The sequence below is a fragment of the Equus przewalskii genome, chromosome 16, assembly GCF_037783145.1.
Source record: "Equus przewalskii isolate Varuska chromosome 16, EquPr2, whole genome shotgun sequence".
NCBI lineage: Eukaryota > Metazoa > Chordata > Mammalia > Perissodactyla > Equidae > Equus > Equus przewalskii.
The window spans coordinates 64,370,378-64,391,627 of NC_091846.1; the positions used below are offsets into that span (position 1 = coordinate 64,370,378).

Genomic DNA, 21,250 nt, shown 5'->3' on the forward strand with positions numbered 1-21,250 from the left:
AATAGTCACAAGATTGCCCCGTCAGCACAGGGCTCCATGGACACAGCAGGTAGTGGTCTGCTATCTCAGTGGGCATAGCAGGAGGCAAGTCGATTGTCTGGAGCTGGCCAGTCACAGGTGAGCGCAGCAATCAGTTCCTAGCCTAAGGAAAGATGCTTAATCCTTAAGAAATGCCAGCGTTGGGAGGGGGAGGGAAGTTAGTTACAGGAGGTTACCAGACTAGCACAATAAAATGCAGATTTTAAGTCCTTGCCTTTGGTATTGATTAAGAGTTTTTAGAGAGAAGGTCATCTCCTTTCTTCTTCCTGGTGCAGAGAGGGAGGCACATTTACAGATAGAGATTTACCTTACAAATGTAAATGTGTCCTAACAAAGGGCAAGTTCCACTCCTCAGAGCCTCCTTCCCTGTCCCAGTTTATCAAAAGCAATCAGCCTCAAATAATCCTGATGCCAAAGAGACGTATCTTGGGGTGGCCAATTCCAGATCCCCACAGGAGTTATAAATTAATTTTAGTAAGTAGGCAAATTCACAAATACAGAGTCCCTGAATAATGAAGATTGACTGTATATGTTGAAAATAAGAGTTAGGGCATATAGTCACTCCATACCTAATTCTTTCTGTTATATAAGTAGTTGTATTTGTTTAAATTTAGAGATTAGAGTTTATTAGAGGTAAAAATCCCTTGAAAAAAATGTGAAAGCCATTTCACTTCACACTTCTGTGTCATAATCTTAGGAAGAAACTCATTGTATAACTTTCTTAACCTTTCAATGGTTCCTCCAGGTCTTTCAGGGATGTGGCCAACCCAAGCCTGCGCCAGCCCTCAGATCTGCCCGCTCAGCTCCTGAAAATTTTAATACTCGGTTCAGGCCTTACAATCCTGAGGAAAGACCAACTACTGCTGCAGGCACAAGCTTGGACCGGCTGGTGAGTTCTCTCGGACTGATGACCACTGTGGGTACTTTCTGTTACCAAGGTTATTCTTCAGAAGACATGATGGGATTCTGAAAAAATTGGTTGTAAAAGTCATCTCATTCTTATATCTGCTCCTGGTCTTAATGAGAATATTGGAAAGTAATGAGATCTTCTTTTTAGTTCACGAATTAGATTATTTAAGAAGTCTTACCACTATTAATCCACTCATGCAATGGCCAAATTTTCAACTTCATATTTCTTCTGAAATATTAATTTGAAGATTAAGTTACTATATCTTCCAGAGATATAATTACAATAGCACGTTATTCTTAGTCATCTGCTTCAGTTATTTATTCAATTATGATAGTGTACTTTTCTTATGACTTCTACTTATATGTAAAGTTTTCTGTTTGAAAGACCTTGCCAAGAGACCCTAAATCAATGTTACTACCATTTTTTTTCTTTTTTGTGTCTTTAAAAAATTGGAATCCTTAGAAATAGTCATTCTTTGATCCATTTAAATGTGTGTCAGGGGACTGAATGATATCTATCATCAAACCAATTTAGTGGAAGAATACAACCATAAACACAGTAAACACAATTTTTAATATTTCAAAATCACATTTTGCTATAAAAAATGAGAAGCTCATAATTTCAAAGAAATACTGCCTGATTATTTTCAATGTAATTTATGGTACTATAAACAATTTATATACCTATAATTGTTAGTGCTGTTAATGTTTCTTTGCCAATTATCTTGATGTAAAATTAACAGATAAAAACCTTAAGGTCATCAAACAGTTGAACCGTATCTGAGTGTCTCATATAAACTCAGACCTCAAGGGTTTCTAGTTATGAAAATACTTTTGTTAGTCATTGTTATAAATCACTTTATCATTTTAGTTAATATCCTCCTACAGTGTAAAACTCATAAGATTGAATTGGTTGAGTTTGGCCTCAAAGTGAGGACTTCAGCATTTCTCTCTATAAAAATCAAATGCACTTACAACATAAAGACCTATCCACAAAGTGTCAAAGTAAAGGGATGAGTGGAGTTGTTAACAGCTAAATTATGTTATAAATTTGTTGCTGTTTATTAGCAAATAAAACCCCCTCTTCAGTGTAGGTCTTTAAAAAGGAATCATCTGGGTAATTGCTTCAACCTACTTTACTTGGTTATATCTATTCTCTAGTCACAGTTTCAGGAAAAGTTTTAAATTAGTCACCTTTTTTCTTTTAAACAACCAATTAGACTCTGCCAAACTATTAGCCAGATGTTTTAAAGAGATGATGGTTTTCATTAGATTCCCTTGTTTGGGTTTTCACTTTACAAATTCCTTTGTATGTCACGATCCTTTGAACTAGAGCACAAATGGTGAGTATGGGTTTGATCTCTCTTTTTATTTTTTATTTTTTCCATTTTAGTTAGCTCTAAATTTGTTATTGGAACAATTCAGGCTTTTCAGAATTTTCATAAACTTTCATTTAAGAACTGGGGCACAATGTAAGATGGATAAGTTCTGGAGATCTGCTGTGCAATATTGTGACTATAGATAACAACACTGTATTATACACTTAAAAAACTGTTGAGGGTAGACCTTATGTTAAGTGTTCTTACCACAATAAAATTAAATATAAAAACAAGTGGGGTGCAATATGCACTTAGTTAAAATTGCATTGAATTTGAGCAATATAATGATACTGTGACTACTAATTAATTTTTTTCCGTTTGGAACAGAAGCACAGTTTTCTCCCCAGGAGAGATACACACAGACTCAAACAGGAGAAGTCGCATAAGAAAAATATTTTTTTCAAGACAGTAGTATTTACACAATGTAGCACAACCTAAATAGAGCATCAACACTTTGAGAATTTCACATGTTTAAAATCTGATAAATATGAAAATTGGAATTTGAAACTTTTATAAAGAAATTTCACTGAGGATCTTCAAAATGCCCCAAATATAAAGATCTTAAAGAGTCTTGGCAAATAGCAAACTGATTCAGGATCTTCTATTTTATGCACCTCCCCCAAAAATACATTTAATCAATTTTTTCTGGAAAGAATTAGTCATAGTTAATCACATGATCATGAGTAAAACCAAGGACCAGAGGCAGTGGATAAGGGTCAGATTCAGTGCATAGGAATTTAAATCAATAAGCCGATTTTATTCTAAAATGTTCTCTGACTATTTGTAATACTTACATCCTCATAGTTGTGGCTTCAGTCTCTGAAAGGGAGAATAGCGGTTTTACTAATTTTCTTTTGAATTAAATTGTGATTCTTTCCCAAATTGTAAGAATTAGTAATTTGTAATTCACAGTCTGCCATAAATCTACCTGGAGCTACTTTCCCAGCTCCTAAGAGCAAGGGTCTGTTTCCACATCAAAAGGATCCATACAAGGTTATTCTTGAGGACACAAGCTAGGCCAGAAGCTAATATCAGAATCTCTGTTTGTGGCTGTTGCTCCCCTAAGACAGTCTTCTCTTTGACGGTTCAGCATAGTTCTGAATAGTGGAAAGGTAGAGCAGTTACGTTGGCCAGACTGTGCTGTGCAACAGTCAGGCAAATCATCTTCAAGATGCATCACTGGTGAACTCTGATGGGTCTGTCATACATTAGAGCCTATTTTGACTGTTTATAAATAAGTCTCATGTTACCTACTCCTGTTTTAATTTTCCCCTCAAAAGATTTATAAGAAGCATTTGTCCCAGAAAAGCATTTGTCCCAAAAGACTTCCCTTAATCTTTCTAAGCTTTTCAGCAGAGAAAAATGCTTCAAAGGACAGCATCAAAAAAATATCCCAATCACCCCACCTTTACCATGGGAAAATAACGATAAAGCTCTTAGAGAGTTGCTTCTTACCATCGTTTGAAATCAGTACCTGTGCTATTAACTTTGGGATCTGTTGGTAAATGTTCTTATATCAGTTATGGTAAAGCTATTTTTTATGTGAACTGGTAGTTAACGGGGTTTGTTTTAGAGATAAAGCTCCTAACCCCAAGCTGGGTAAAGTGCTGCTAAAAGTCATATAAAATAATTGAAAACAAAACAAAACTCTCTCTTAAAAATATATCAATTCCATCATTTAACTTCTGTTATATTTAGAAGGAACTTATAAATTATTTTATATCACTAGGGAACATTTCCATTGGTTTCTCTAAAGTTACATGGGCATAAAAAGCAGTTTAGATAATCAGTAACTTTCAGACATGCTACCCTAAAGTTATTTTTATTATCCAGTAATGAATGAATACATTTGTATAAATTCAGCTGCTGATGGAAAGCTGGCTCATAAAAGAATATCGCAGTCTTTACTGCCAGCAGGGTGATTTGTTGAAGATACAAACACCATCAACTAATTTGGTTAACACACTCTTCCCACCATTATATGTCTCTTTCCTGTTACCAATACTCACCCCAGCAGCCCTCTGTCCCAGCCAACTGTTACTGAGTGTTAATTAAATAGGCCAGAGGTGATTATTTGCAAGAGATTGATCTCTTCCTTTTTTCTTAAATGTATACTCCATGAATTTTCTTAAATATCTCATGTAAAACTGACTTTTTAAAGAAAATTCTTCTAGAACTTCACTGGAAGAACAGAGGGTTAAAATAAATCAACATACAATAGCTCGGTTTTTAAGGCCTGAGCACACAGAGGTATTTCAGATTATCTTCTGTGAAGGCAATTCATTGTACAGCTCAGGAAATTAGAACACAACATGCCGTACAGCTCCTGGACACATTTGGGCAGGAAGGTTCTGTATTTACTCCAGCTCATTTAGAAGAGCAAAAGTGTACTTTAAATTGTGGGTCTTAGAGGAGTATATTTTATAAAAGTAAATTTTTAAAAAAAGTCCAGACTTGGAAGTTAATTCATCAAGTTGGTGATGAGTTAGACCAATGAATCTCCAGTAAGTATTCAACATTTTACTGTGTGCAGACTTCTCATGTGGTCCACTGGTCTTTCTGAGGGAGTTTGGAGCGGGGGTGGGTGGAATGCCAGCCTATAAAGCTGAACATTATACCTGTGCTGTGCTGTTATGTATAGAATAATCTCTCTTTCTTTTTCCTTTAAATTTGTTTTCCTCTTGCTTCCCAGAGGATTGTGTGGAGGACAATGCAACATAGTGTAAGCTTTGGTCTTATTCTTTCTTTCATCCCCATTTGTCTTTGTACGATCATTCTGGAGAGTTACTCAGAAATTCCACCTCCACTTCCCCTTTCCAAATTGTCTAGAGAGCGAATTGAACACTGCGCATGACCAAGGGGTTTAATAACTTCCTCTCTGCTTGGTGTTTATGGTTAACAAACATTTTGGTATTCTTTTCCAATGGCAAGATTTTCAATGTAAGCTTGGTGTAAGACTAGTTCATTTGGTGGCTGATTTAAATTCTATCCCAATATTCAGGCTATGTGTAGTCTGCCTGAAAAACTAGCTCTTTCTCGATAGAATATATTGGCTTTTTTCTTCTTGTGCTGAGCAAATAATTACCTAGCTAATAATAACAAACCAACATCAGCTTTCATGCATAAGGAGCTAATTTTTCCATTAGCTGGGGCATACAGAATTTAGGGGGTCAAGAAATAGTTTGTGGTATAGGTTATTTACTCTTTTTTTTTTTTCTACTTGAATTTACTGATGTCTTTTAGAGCGTTTAGGGAGGGAGCAATGGATGTTTTTTGTTACAAAGCGGTTTGTACTGGGGCCGAGGACAAGAATGCCCAGGTTCTCTTATTTGACTTTATAATGAGATATTTAAGTTATCTAATCTGGTTTTCATAATGCCATTCTATGCTGGTAATACACTTAATAAAGACCTAAACCCTCCCAGCATTGTTGATCCAGGACAGATGACTGTCACCTGATGGGCACATATTTATTCATATAGCACACCTATGACATCATGGTGCTAACATGTCTGCCTGGCCTTAAATTCAAGCAGTGTCAACACTATGCCTAAAATTCCTCCTTTGAAATTCAGTTTTTTAAAAGGAAATTGCCCCCCATTGGTATCACCATTCGTCCTTCCAGCTCTCTGAGCCCAGGGCAGTTTGGATAAGGGAAGAAAGTTAAGAGGTAAATCTGAAACAAGAATAATCTGGAAGGGAATACAGATAGCTTAAGGTCTCCTGATGTTAAATAGGAAATGAGAGAAGAAAACATCATGGGTCAACAAGTCAGGGTCCTATTAGTTTGGTCCGTTTGACAAAACTAGAGCAGAGAGTATGTGCCTGCCCTCCCCTACTCATTCTCTTGATATCTCCAACTTTTCCAGCAGTTGGGCCAGTCCAATCTCCTTATCATACTGTTATCATGACCCTTGTAGTTTCCTCCAGGATGAGTGACTTCCTTGAATATATTGGAAGGAATATAAATCATAATATCATCCCCCCGCTCCACTAGGTCTGCGGACTTCCCTCCTTGCCTGTTAACAATCTTCTCTAACTAGGCCAAAAAAGATCAGATGTCTATTATTGGATATGATTTTTTCCAAAAATACAATGCAACTTCTGAAATCCATTGGTGACAAATATATTAATATTTTTTACATATAGATTTAAGTTCTTATAAAATATCATCAAGATATGCACTTTATTTTATTGTTCTAAAACAAAATGGACAAAGCAACTCACAGTCTGGCATCATTTCCTGCCTGGTGATTAATACCAGTTTCAGAGTACAATGCTGGTCATAAAAATGTTCTTCCATGCCTCTTTGGGCCCATTTTGGTGTGATTTAGGAAGTCTTGGTTGTGAGGATTCGAGAAACTGTCTGTTGTTGGTTTTAAATTGCCATGGCATTTCATTGTCACCTCAAAGGATTCTGCATCCGGCTAAATCCGCTATTTTGCATTTCAAAAGGATGTCAGGCTGTGTTTAAGAAACTGCTTTATTATCTAGAGCCTTAGCCACTGTCTTTAGGTGAAACTGATATTTCCCACCTTCCACCTCGACACAGACACAGACACACACCCCCTCAGTCTTTGCTTGGCCCAGAACAGGCAAAAGTAAAATTTCAATAACAACAGTCAACCAGATTCTCCACTTTAATTAGTTTTCTAAAGATAAATGGGTCAAGGCCAGATTGGCTTTCAGCCTCCACTGCAGCTGAATAAATTATGTTCCATTCACCCCAGCAAACAAACAGCTACTGCTCAATCCACTTCAGATTGTGAACTGCCCAGTCTTGCCTGAACCTCCTTTATCTATTTGCTGCAAAACCCCACTGAAACAACCCGGTTTCATTTTCAGTGAACCCTGGGTGATAACAGCAGCAAAATACAGCAAGCTTTCAAAGCAGGGAGAAAATACAAAACATTAAAACCAAACCACCCAACTTATTTGGTCTCCGTTGCTGCCCTGCTCCGGGCAACATCAGCAGCATGTGGTCGCCAGGAGAGCCGCCTGACACAGGCTTCTCTCCATTTAGGCGGCTTGTGGTTGATGAGACCCAAGTGGGGAATGTCGTAAGCCACACATATAAAAGATGGCTTATCTCCAGGACATTCTTATTCCAGGAGCTTGAAGGATGCGCAAATCTAATTCAATGGCACGCACTGCTGGAAACCTGGTGGGATATCTGCTCCTTAGGTGGAATTTTCAGCTCCCACCCAATGGACAGTGGACTATTTTTAAATCTTTGGGAAGCTATTCTTTCAGGCATATGGAAGAATAGTGAGAATAGGAGGAACCTAGACCTTTCTTTCAGCCCAGGCAGGGCTGTGTTTAATTGTATTGGGTTTTATCCACGGGGAGAAAGAAGAGGAATCGCCCCGCTGGCTGCAGAACTCCCTGGGAGGTGCTAAAAGCCCATTCCACACCATTGTTGTAAGACACGTTCAGAGAATCCTATGGATTCCAACAATGAAATAAAGTCATGCCACACATTTCAGAGGGGAAACTTTTACACAGCTTCTATTAGGTATAAGTGGTCTGAAATCATCTCGGGAGTCATTTTACCAACAAAACCATTTTCAACTCAGTGTTAAACTCTCTTTTGTCCTCAGGAACATTAAAGCAAGAGCTTCACTGACCTCTGACTATGTCGTAAAAATTAAATGTTACATGTTCTGACCCCACATATGGCTATAGGGATTTTATATCTGTTTTATGATATGTGGATATGCTTATTTTCTCCTTTATTTTTTGTTTTGTTTTGTTTTGTTTTGTTTTGTTTTGGAGGAAGATTAGCCCTCAGCTAACTACTGCCAGTCCTCCTCTTTTTGCTGAGGAAGCCTGGCTCTGAGCTAACGTCCGTGCCCATCTTCCTCTAGTTTATACGTGGGACGCCTACCACAGCATGGCTGCCAAGCAGTGCCATGTCCGCACCCGGGATCCGAACCAGCGAACCCCGGGCCGCCGAGAAGCGGAACGTGCGAACTTAACCGCTGCGCCACCGGGCCGGCCCCAACTTATTTTCTCCTTTAAACTTGAAAATTTCTTTCAAGATTAGACTTTGGCTAAACTCAATGGGTGCATTCTATAGGTATCAGTCTATCAATAAATGTATTTTTTGAGTTCTTCTCTGTTGCATGGCACTTAGCAAAACTAACTACCACATACTATCTATATCACAGTGTGTTAGTCCTAGTGTCATCAGAAAGGCAAGAGTTACTGTTTCCAAAAAACATTGCTTATCAAATAGGTTAGACTCACTGGGTCTCCTGCAGGGAATAATATCCAGTAGAGAGCGTCATAGAATGTTAGCGTACAGGAAGTAGGAATTCCAATAAAGAATATGTGGAAGCTATATTAACAAATGAATCATCATTGACCAGATATGTGAATTGAAAACATTAAACATTTGTAGCATCTTTGCTATAGGCCATATCTAATAGTTCATTCTCCCTTCTTAAGCCAGGACTTTTTGCCCATATCTTGGACAAATTAATCAGAAACTTTGTTGTCATTTCTGAATTAGTCAGGTGAAAACATCCGTCTGCACGCTCCTTCACAGTGTCTGTCTTTTTCTCAGCTCTGTAATAGGTGCTTTGGTGAATTGATTATAAAAGCCTGAATAGACAAGCCACACTGAACTGCTCAAACCATACCTTTTAAAATATGTGTTCATGAGAGGCATCAGTTGACACAGATCTTTTATTGAATGACTGAACAGCTTAAAGAACCTTTTCCTTGTCATGGAAAATCTGCAGTAATTCTTTCTCATAGCTGTCTGAGACCACAACTCCCAAATGTGATGTTCACGCTTATGAGAGAGAGTGCTGAAGAAATGGGATATTTCATAAATATCACTTTTGATGGATTTGCTGTATAATCAATCAGCTTGACTTTGGAGCCTATGGAATAAATTTTTAAAGCACTGGGAATTTGGCTATTCCCATAACATACTTGGACACTCTTTAGCACTAACAATAAACCTCAGGCATAAACATTGTAGAGAAAACCAGATGAAAAGAAACCTGTTTGAATGAAAATTGACTTCCTTTCTTAAATGTTAAAGGTTGAAAGATATCTGCAATACACAATGATTTTATTACTTAGGCTCATTCATGGTCATTATTGTCAAAGGCTCTGACTTCGTGGGTATTTTCTTACACCTAAAAGACTGGCCAAGCTATTAAAAAAAAAAGTCAGATTGACAGTAAATGAACAAACCAGCAGCTGCAACAGCACCACTATATTGCTGGCTAACAAACAATTTTTTGGAACTTGGGTTTGTGTAATATCTTTAGAAGCTTTTCCAATACTCTATTGATTTGGATGAGCCAAGCTAAGCAATGTAGCACCTAGAAACTACCTCCAAAATGGCTCACAAAAACACAAGTTTATTTTTTGTTCATGCCAAGTGTCCATTGTGGGTTGGCTATGGGTCAGCTACACATGATCATCACTCTCGCTCCAGGACTCAAGGTAAGAGAGCAGCCATTATCTGGAGCTTCACCTCTTACAGTGGTGGGGGAAAGAGAGAATGTGGCAAAGGTGGCATTGAAATCTCCACCTGGAAGGAGCACAGCACTCTGTTCACCTTTCATTGGCTGAAGCAGGTCATGACCAAACCTACTGTCAAAAGGCAGGGACATGTGTCCCTCTGTGTTCACACAGAGTGAAAATGGACATGTCAGTGAACAGCAATATTGTCAAGCACAAACACATATAGCCGAGGCAAGATTTTTAATGTGATAAAAATCATTCTCCAACTCTAAGACAAACCTCACAGGAAAAAGAAGAGAAAAATCCATTGTTCATTCAACAAATACTTACTGTGCACTAATGTGAACCAAGAAAGGTGGCTAGAGGGGCTGGCCCCGTGGCCGAGTGGTTGAGTTCGCGCGCTCCGCTGCAGGCGGCCCGGTGTTTCGTTGGTTCGAGTCCTGGGCGCGGACATGGCACTGCTCGTCGAGCCACGCTGAGGCGGCGTCCCACATGCCACAACTGGAGGGACCCACAGCGAAGAATATACAGCTATGTACCGGGGGGCTTTGGGGAGAAAAAGGAAAAAATAAAATCTTTAAAAAAAAAAAAAAGAAAGGTGGCTAGAACATAATCAAAGAGCTCTCATGACACTTTGGGGGATGACAGACAAAACTAGCTATACTTTCAATCAGATTATGTACTGGTAAAGCTTGCATCTAAAAATTTTTAGAACTCTAGGAGAATTCTAAGTCCTTGTTACTAAGAGAGTGTCCACATTGTCCTAGAAAACTGTATCTTTTTCCAAATCAGGTTGATTTTTAGCATCAGATGGCTATTTCATCTATGTGAATTTTGAATTCAGTCATAATTCAACCAGAGCAAAGGAATCCCACCCAAATGTTAAGACAGTATCTCAAAGGAGAATGGAGAAGCTGTTGCCAATGAGTAGGAGAAAAATGGCAATAGAAAAACGGAATGAGCAAAGCCTTTTTTATTACTGGCGTTTAAATGACTTTCAGGTTCGGACTATATATATTTTAAATGAGGCTTTACTATCGCATATTGTGAGTGCTGCTGTTGTCTGACTCGATGTCATGTTTGCTTAGGGAAAGCAATTTTTCTGCTCTTCTCCTTTCTGGGTCAACCTGGTTGGAGCAAATCAAATTGTGCTCCCCCTCTCTTTCTTTCATACATCATCATTTAAGATCACCAAGAATTCAAGTTCTGGAACCTGCCCTTGTCTCCTTTTACAATACCTGTTTATTTCTGAACAGCATTCATGAAGGAGAACACTTTTCACAGGTTAATCAAGGAAACTGCACAGGCTGACAGGCACGGCGAACTTATCAATTGCGAGGATAATCTCGGGAATGCGTATGCCATCCGCTTCTGCGAGAATGGTATGCAAAATCGTAGAGCTCTGATTCAGCTGGAAGAAAAATTACAATATAAATTCATACATTATTTATGTGTAATGAGGCAGGAAGACAATGACTTTGTAAGTTTTATTCTAAGGGATTTTGACCAAAGAAAATTCCCCAAAGCAGCCTGCACTCATTTCAGTGAAGAGCACTCATATGCGCACTTGAAAAACCTGAGCCTTTCCTTTGCCTGCTCTTTGCAGCTCCTTGAGTGCTAGAAAAAGGGGGTAAACACGAAGCAGCCGGATCAGCTCTGAGAAGAAAACGTAAAGTCAGCCAACGGCCTTAATTGATCTCCTCACGTAAAATCCAAAAACCCAGAGATCTTTAGTGTCGCTCATGTCCTCACCAAAATGTTTCCAGTTACTCAGGAAAATCAGATCTTCTCTATACAACAGTTTTCAAGGAATAAGAAATATTTCATTAGGATTTTAATGGTGAGGGCTTAAGTGATGGAATCTCCATCCTCTCTTTTATTGAGGTTTCTTGACAAAATAAACAAAATAAAAACCTCCCTATAGCATTTTCATTTTTAAAAAGTTGCTTTCTTCATAATTTTGGAGGGTGAGTAATGAGATGAATCTTTAGGAATATTTTTTGAAGAAGCTGCCATTGGATAACTTGGATCACAGTGTGATAAGGAAGGGTCCTTTGTGTGTGTGCATGTGTGTTTCTGTTTTCTTTTAATCACGCTACCCTCCTATGCCTAGTAACAATAAGTGAACAACCTGGAGGTTGTTTCAGCTGTGTATTAAATTGTAGCCAAAAAATGATACTTTTGTGTAAATGTCTGTGATTCATCACTACTTATACCATTCAGAGACACCCAGTTATGAACAAAATGTGACCACCAATTTCCAGTTCTTCTTTATCCCCTTAGGTCGTGTTCCGCCCTAACCTTGACCCTTCCACTGAGACGTGCCACTGCTCTATGCTTCCCAGAAGGGTAGAGGGGAGAAGCTAGGATAAGATGACCCTTTCCAGAACAATTTTCCAATCTTATACATTTTTACTGAATTTTTTATTTATTTATTTTTTCGGTCAGCTCGCTCTAACTACTGAGAGAGGTATTTCACTATGCAGGAAGACTGAGCTGTTTCTCCTTTTGGTTCTATTTTTGTTTTATGTATTTTGAGTCTATATATATGGTTACAAATTTATCTTCCATGTGAATTGACCCTTTCATCATTATATAATGATATAATGATCCCTTTCTCTAGTGTAGTAGTTTTTTGCCTTAAAGTCTATTTATTTCTGATATCGCACTAGATTTTTTTTTTTTTGGTTAATGTTTGACTGAAATATCTTTCTTCACTTTCAACCTTTCTGAAGCCTTGAGTTTTAGCTGTGTCTCCTGTAAACATCACATAGCTGGATTTCTGTTTAAATCTAGTCTACCAATCTTTTATTTTAATGGAACATTAAGTGGAACATTTAGTTCATTTAAATGTACTAGAAATAGTGATATAGTTGTGTTTATTTCTTCCTTCTCATTTTGTGATTTCTATTTTTCTCACCTTTTCAGTCTTATGTTTTCTTCTTTCTTATGGATTGATTAAGGATTTTTTTTCTCATTTCACTTTTTTTCTTTTAGCGTTTGGAATCTAAATACTTCATTTTTTATTCTTTTAATGGTTACTCTTGAAAGTTTTAGCGTGTGTCCTAACTTAATGAAGCCTGAATTTAATCAATAAATCAATATCTTTACCCTTCTCTGGAACAATGCATAGAACTTAGAACACCTCAGCTCTATAATTCTCCTCCCAAATTACATGCTATTATTATTGGATAATTTAGTTCTATCATGTAATTCTTTACAATCTGCCAAGACTTTAGATTATTGTTACTATTTTATACTGGAACTTTTTATATAGAATTAACCACATTTTACTGCTTTCTTTGGTTATCATTCCTTCTTGCTTCAAATCATGCATCACGAATCATTTTCCTTGGTCTGGAATACATACTAGAGGATGTGCTTTACCGAGGGTTTACTTGAAAGTGTCTTTGTTTGCCCTCATTCTTGGAAGACATTTGTGCTCAATACGTAATTCACGGTCAACAGTTATATTCTCTGAGTACACTGCTGTTTATATTTCTGTCTCCTGGTTTCTCCATTACTATTGAGAAGTCTACTCTCACTCCTTCCTTTGTATGTAGCCTATGTTTTCTTTCAAGCTGCCTTTAAGGTCTTTGTTGTTCTGTAATTTTATTACAATGTGCCTAAGTGTAGATTTCTTTTTTTGTTTATTTTGCTTAGGATTTGTTGGGCTTCCTGAATCTCATGATTGGTCTCTTTCATTATTCTGGAAAATTCTAGGCCATTGTCTCTTTAAGTATTGCTTCAATCTAGTTTCCTCTTTATTTCTCTACTCTTATTCCATAACTTATTAGACATGTCAGATTTTCTCACTTTACCCTCATGCATATCTCCTCAAATTTCTTTGTCTCTTTCTACATTCAGAACAGTGTTTTGCTCCACTCTTCACTTTGTTACCTCTCTCTTTTGTTGTATGTAATTTCCCATTAAATCCATCCACTGAGATTTTAACTTCAATGATTACATTTTTCCCTTCTAATATTTATTTATTTCTTTTAAAAAATATGCTTAGTGCTGTGTGCAATAGTATCTTCCTCTTTATTAACATTTCTAAATCCTTCCTTTTTCTATCTTTGAACATATTTATTTTATGCTTTGTGTCTGATACTTCTAATATCGGAAATATTTGCTGGTCTCATCTGGTATTTCTGCTGGGTCTTGCACATGGTGCTGTGTTTCCTTATATATATCATGTCTTATTTGTTTGTTTATGTTGTTGTCTCATGAATTTATATTCCCTGAAACTTAATCAGGGAAAGTCCTCAGGGCCCATGGGGAAGGGTATTTCTATTTCATCCTGTACTAAGGACTTAAACCCTTGGAATTCTGCTTTTCTGTGATACAGGCTGGTGGCTTTAGGGAAGCCCTATATTTTAATCTTCTGTCCCTTGCCCCACCCTGCTAATCTATTAAAACCAAAGCTTCAGGTCATCTGGGTCTGGGAAATGTCCTTCGGGCAAAAGCCAACCTCAATACTCTTGTTTTCTTTTCTGGGTTCCTATTTTCACTTAGATTTTGGTCTTTGAGGATTTCTTATTGTCTTGCCAAATCATCAATTCATTTAGAATATGTTTTCTATATTTTATGTAGCAATGTTAGTTGATTTTAGTTCGAGGGTCAGTCAAAGGATCTAGTTTTCTATACTTCCCTGAAAATGTATAGAAATTTACACACACAGGTACACACAGGGTAACTTCCTCCACCAGCTATGTGTTAAGATCCTTTGACCTGGTAAAGCATCATACCATTTTGGATCAGAGCTTTGGAAGAGTCATTTATTCAAGATCTCTGTTTCTAATAAATATTCCAGGAGGTCCTACTTTGTTGGGCCTTATGATAGCTACAAGCCCTTACCCCATCTTCAAAGGTTGGTGCTGTTCCAGGTACATCCCTGAACTTCCAGTGTACAAGGTCGACAGCCCCATCTCAGCAGTTCCCAAGCTGTGCTGCTGACCTACCCAGCATAGGAACAAGTTTCACTCCAAGACCTGGGCTCATGGGGCTGCAAACCTCTCAGAACTCTTGCTGTTGGGTTTCTTTCATGACTGATTTTATTCAAAAGATATCACATGTAACCAGAGCCACTGACCTTCAGAAAGGCAAACACAGGTACACACTTCACCTTGTATCCTTGTTGGCACCTGAAAAGATCCTCTTCTATATACTCACTGACCCAGGCCGATAGGGCAAAGAGCATAGTGAAATGAGCCAGAGAGCTCCCCGGATCATCTGGGGAGTCATTGTGGAATTCAAGGGCAGTGGGCCTTGTACAACTGCTCGGAACCATTTAATCACTTGTTCTATGCAACATTATGCTACAAAGTATGGTGATGACTATGTTTCAAACCAATTAAAATACACGTTTTACAGCATTGCACTAATAACAGCAATAATAACAGTAATAAAATTTAAATAAATAAAATTTGAAATACAAAATAAAATTTTAATTTTAATTAGAAAACAAGAAACTAAAAATAAGGTTTTAATGTCATTTTTCTTAAAAGAACAAAGTGCTTTTTAGAGGGAGATACGTTTGCCAAGTTTGCAGACGCCCCAGGCGCTCGGTTTAGACCAGCCGCTGTGCTGGTCCCAGGTGGCAGTTCGGCCGCGGATGCAGAACCACAGGGCTTTTAGCTCTGCAGTTGGCAGTTTCTTTCACAGAACACTAGGAAGTCTGCTCAGGCCAAAATTCTAGACCTCAGGGGCTGCCGTTGATATAGGTAAAGCGCTTAATACGTGTCTGCTAGATAGGCTTGCGTGGCACACAACTGTGTCTCATTCATTCATTCACTGCCTCACACAGACAGAGGGGCAAGCACAGCTAGAGGAAGTAAGGAGTGTTTGGCCTCAGAAGACCTGCATCCGTGTGGTGCAAACGAGGACTCCAGGACTGAGCAAGAAGCCAACCCCACACGGTTTAGAGGTGTTAATAGCTTAATAGACCTGTCCCTCCCAACCCCTGTGAGGAGTGCGTCCCATCCCACGGGAGGCATGGCCCCTTTTTATTTCCACACGGTATAGTATGGATGCCAGAGCCAAGGCTTCTGAGAGACACAGCAGAGTTCACACTTTTGACTGTGAGATTGTGAGCAAATCACTTAACCTTGTTGTCACATTTTCTGATCTGTCAAATGGAAAAAAAAATAGTACTTGTGGCACCCTGTTGAAGTGATGATGATGGCTAATGTGCATAAAGCTCCAAGCTTCGCCATTGTCTGCGTTGCGTTTAGTTGTTATTAACATGACTGGTAATAATAGTGATAACTATAGGTTAAAGCATGCCTATTGTTATTATTAATCATAAACTAGAACAACCCCTAACTTCAAAGATTTTTATTATTCATTGAGATTGGGGCTCTAACACAAAGGCTGTAGGTAAATTCCTTTGCCCCAGCCCTTGGTCTTCACAGAAATGGCTGCTTTGGCTTCATGCTTCGGCATTTAAGGACAGCTTAAGGCTGTGAAAGCTTTCCTTGGTGCCTTTAGGACTACTTGCTGAGGACGAGAAGAAAAGTGCGAGCTAAAGTTGGCTTCTGTGTTGTCAAATAAGGTGATTCTGGAGCTTCTCTCTAAGATACAGCCACACAGCAAGATTACAATGAAAAGTCCCACGGTGAACCTTTGGGAAGCTGATAAGAGGTTCGAGTTCTATAAAAGTATTTGGGAAGCATGCAGCTAAATGGTGGATGGAAATAACCTAGAGGAATGATGGAGTACAGAGAGGCGAGGGACTCACCTCGTCTCCAGTGACTCATTGCTGAGAGCTGTGCCCATCTTGTGGCCTCAGGTCACCGCTGAGGACCGCCACTGAAAGGCTTTTTAAAAAACATTCAAGCCAGGCAAGGTAGAAATACTGGCAGAGGACGTGAAAAACCCAAATTAGGTGGCTGACTTGATGTGAAGGTGAACAGTATCTGAAATAGCCTTTTTTTTTAAAAAAACCCTCACTTGAAGGTGAACACAGGGACGAGTCACTGACAGTAATTTAACTGTAAAATGATCAGTGTTTGGAGAGGAGATTTGACTGTGGGGAATGCCAAGAAGTAGGAGGATCTTGCAGCTATTTTTATCTTCTCCCATCTTGACCTCTCTCCTTTTAAAAATCAAAGGAGAAACAGGGGCACAGAGTTATTATGATTTGCCCAGGTTTCTTATTTCTGTCCTGAATTTGCATCCACCAAATTGTCCCACTTGCCTGTCTTACAAAATATAGCATGGTTCCAGACTGAAGTAGGATCTGCTTAACAGCCTATCTTGTTTTAGCAAATGAGAAGAGCGCTTCACATTTGTGGATTGCTTTAGAACAGACAAAGGGTCTTCACATCCTGGGCCTCGTTTGTAAACCTTGAAACAACTGGAACTAGCTATTTCGTGTTTCCCTTGAAGAGACTTCCAGTGCTGGCTTTCTGTTTCCCAGGGGCCTAATGCTACAATCCTTTTGGCGTCTGTGATGTTTCTACTGCCATCAAAGGTCAGAGGAAAGGTAAACAGGCATTTTGGTAGGTTTACTGCTATTTTGTCTCTTGTTTGTTGCCCACAGTACTTTCATAACATCCTCTGTTTGGAAAATAAAAGAAGGGAGGGACAGGAAGGAAGGAATTTTCCTCCTGGACACTTAGGGGTGTGTGGGGTGCTCAGATCAACTTCACAGAACCCCGTGATGAAGCCTGGAGAAGAGCGTTGCTCACAAAAGGCCAGTGAAGAAAGGATCTTGGTGAAAGGCTAGGGCAGAGGGCAGTGGGCAATGGGGTCTAGGGAGTGACCATTATGATGTTTCCAGAACTTTGAATCAATTGTCCTCCTAAGTTTACTTTTCATTACCTTGCCAATATATTCTCAAAGGGAATTTGATCATGAGAATTTGGGATTCAAGGTCCTCATTTTATAAGCTCCTCCTATACAATAATTGTATTAGCAGGTAAATTATTTTTGGGTGAACTGATGATTGGTAGTAAAAGCTAGGGTTCTATTGATTTCAAATGTAAGAGGCTTTCAGCATGTTATTTAAAATGCTTGTAGGACTTGTATAAAGTCCCTCTGGGATGACTGACTTTTGGTTAAAAAATCCTTATTACATATTTTTGTCTTCTGTGTCCAAATCGTTGCATTATCTTTAATTGTGGTCAGCAATTTCACAGCCCTTTTGAGTCATTGTGATGCAAACAGGACTGATCTATCCAGAAAGGCCAAAGCCATATCGGCTTTGGGCTGGCTCACTCCAACTCTAGAAACAAGACTGTCTGTTCAGGTAAGTAGAGCAAGATGCAAATGAAACCTGAAGCCTGATGCTTAAAAGTGCTGGTCTTGGCTTCCTTCCTCACCATGAATCTGGACCATCCTCCACAAGAAGGTTGCACAAGGACTGAGCAAGGCTGCACCGAGCCAAAGTGCAGATTCACCATCACTGCCAGGAAAAAATAATTCAAAACATTTTCTCTACATTCAGCACCCTTAGAATTTGTGGGACAGTCAAGTCCATCTAGTCCAATATCCTCACTTCACCAGTGAGGACATTAGAATCCAGGCAGATAAAGTAAGTGATACAGAAATCATACTGGCTTAGGGCTAAGATATTTCTTTGCTTCTCAACTTCAATTCGAGCAATAAATCCAGTAATGCATTTTTTAAAATAATGTCATACTGGTGTAGTAAGCCTATTTTTAATTCTATTTTATTCCAGTAAGATCAGGAATTTTTGGCATTGAGATAAATATATTCTAGAATAAAGGAAAGCCACAAAATTACCATCGCAAAGAAAAATAAAGTAAAACCGAGCTTGTTGAATTCGCTGCCACAAAGAAGGTGGATCTATTTTTTCCCTTATTTTTCAGAGAAGTTTTAGGTTCAGAGCAAAATTGAGCAGAAGGTACAGAGAGCTCCCACATACCCTCTTGCCCCCACACACACATAGCCTCCCTCACTATCAGCATCCCTCACGAGAGTGGTGCATGTGGATTGTTTTGTTTTGTTTTGTTTTTTAATGCAAGTTTGTACCCTTTGACCAACATCTCCCCAAGTCCCACACGCCCAGCTCCTGGTAACCAGCAATCTACACTGTTTCTATGAGTTCCCTTTTTTTAGATTCCGCATCTAAGTGATATCATACGGTATTTGTCTTTCTCTGTCTGACTTATCTCACTTAGCATAATGCACTCAAGGTCTATCCATGTTGTTACAAATGGGAGAATTTCCTTCTTTCTCATGGCTGAGTAATATGCCTTTGTATATATCTACCACATCTTCTTTATCGATTCATCTGTTGAGGGACATTCCATATCTTGGCTATTGTGAATAATGCTGCAATAAACACAAGAGTGCACGTATCTTTTTGATGTCCTATTTTCATATACTTTGGATATATACCCGCAAGTGGAATTGCTGGATCGTGTGGTAGTTCTATTTTTAATTTTTGAAGAACCTCCACACTATTTTCCATAGTGGCTGAACCAATTTACAGTCCTACCAACAGCACACAAGTTTCTCTCTTCTCCACATCCTCGCCAACACTTCTCTCTTGTCTTCTTGATAACAGCCATTCTAACAGATGTGAGGCGATCAGAGTGGCACACATTATAATCAATGAACCTACACTGACTCTCCTTTTCATCCAAGCTGATTTTAACTTAGCTAGCAAGAGGAATTCTATGCTGAATGCTGCCATTTTTAGTGAAAACACAGAAAAAGCATTAGAACCTTGGGTGAGTCCCACCTACTTTCCTTTTTTAGTTGAAATGGCGGGGAGGGAAGACCAAAGCAGATGGGTAAAAGTAAGTGAGAACATCTCTAAGATCCTTTTTAGCTTGCAACACTAACATTCTGTGAGTAATGACAATTAAGTCAGAGTGGCTCACCCTCTCCTCCTCTGAGACCATCTAGAAAGTCGTGGGAAAAGGAGAGTCCACCTCCAGTTCTCTTGGTATTTTGTCAACAATAACTTTCTCAAGGGACTTTCAGATCAAAATCATATTTGTAGTTTAGCATTTAGCAATACCAACATGAGACAGCAAATATTCTCAGTGCATCTCCAGGACTCACACTACTGAGGCATAGAGAGGAAAATTTGTAATTTCCTCCTCCATGTGCATGACACCACACATAATTTTAAAAATAAGGGTCCACTGCCTTCTGCTGGAGCCGGCTGTTTACGTAGCTGGTATACGGTTTTACTAGCTGTGTTTGTGAGGTGTCTTTTTCCTCTGTGTCAGCAAAACTGCTCGGGGGACGGGGCTGGAGACTGTTGGAATCTCGTGGAGATGATTAATTACTGAGCATCTCGCCACAGATGTTGTACTTTTTTCAGTGTTGTGGGCCTCTCTTGTCTCTTCTTCCAGCGAAACCACCCGCCAGCTCCCCTTCTCTCCCGCTCCATCCTTTGCATTCACGGTTCCCCCATCCCCTCACAGCTGTGGCTTCTCTCACGGAATTCTAGGCCAGAACACAAGAAAGAAGGTGTTTTCATCTCATGGTTAATTTACTGAAGCAGGAACAAAAACAAAAGCAAATCGTTCTAAAAATGCCAACCACTAGGGAGGAAGCGCTTACTGAACTGCCGTGTCACTGTGACCTGATCCCCTTTTCAAGATTCTCACGGTTACAGTCACCCTGGGTGGTCACATGGACTGAAAATATAGATTCAAAAGTGATTGGGTCATTCTTTGGTGAGAGGTTTTTTGTATTCGCTTCTTCATTTTATTAACAGAATGTGTGATACGAGTAAGCAGCGTGTGATCACCGCGTCTTATAAAATTGAATCTAAGTGCAAATCACTTCACGTGCTTCTCCCTTTCCTTAAATAGCTTCAGTGCCTCCTTTTCTTGGGACACGCATTTAGCTGAGGGGTTTCCTACGTGTGAGAAGCAATAGGACCACATTGCGCTCCAGGGACTTTAAAATTGACTTCTCCATCCAAGCGTACTGCCTCATCCCTCCACCCTGACTTTTTCTGGGAGTGAAAATATAGCAGAGGGTTATCTTTCCCCCTTCCTGGAAATATACTTAGAGAAAGATCTGTTGCTATTGTCTCAAAAGACCTCTCTGCCCATTAGACCAGCATTTCTGAATTTGGGGGACCTGGATCACATACATCAGAAGCTTATTAAAATACAGACTCCTAAGGGCCAACCCAGAACCTTGGCAGAGTGTTGGGGGGAGACAGACAGCAAATCTGTATTTTTCTCACAAGCTCTCCAGTGATTCTGATGTACACTGCCCAACACACTAAATGGACTGTTATCTTCCTGACTCTTAAGGATCTGCCTTTTTCATCTTTGCATCCCCACTACCAAAGCATCCAATGTACGTTTCTCGGAGGGATGCCTACTGCAATAGATATGTACAAATGACTTCAGGGCTCACACATAGAAGAATTCACCCTGCAGTGCCTTCCCTGAGAGAGAGAAAAATCCAAACTAAGACTTCTCGGTAATGCTAGATGG

At 39.1% G+C, this 21,250-nt stretch overlaps 1 protein-coding gene across 2 annotated transcripts in view; it reads left to right on the plus strand.

Annotated features, from left to right (window-relative positions):
- The window catches only part of GPC6 (glypican 6), a 1,030,865-nt gene that overhangs the window by 941,940 nt on the left and 67,675 nt on the right, over positions 1 to 21,250 (plus strand). The window contains exons 6-7 of one of the 2 annotated variants that reach the window (XM_070579058.1): positions 785 to 928; positions 5,020 to 5,049. In XM_070579058.1, coding sequence (XP_070435159.1) covers positions 785 to 928; positions 5,020 to 5,049 — 174 coding nt within the window. The remainder of the gene's footprint in view (positions 1 to 784; positions 929 to 5,019; positions 5,050 to 21,250) is intronic. The other variant, XM_070579059.1, reaches the window with a different exon arrangement.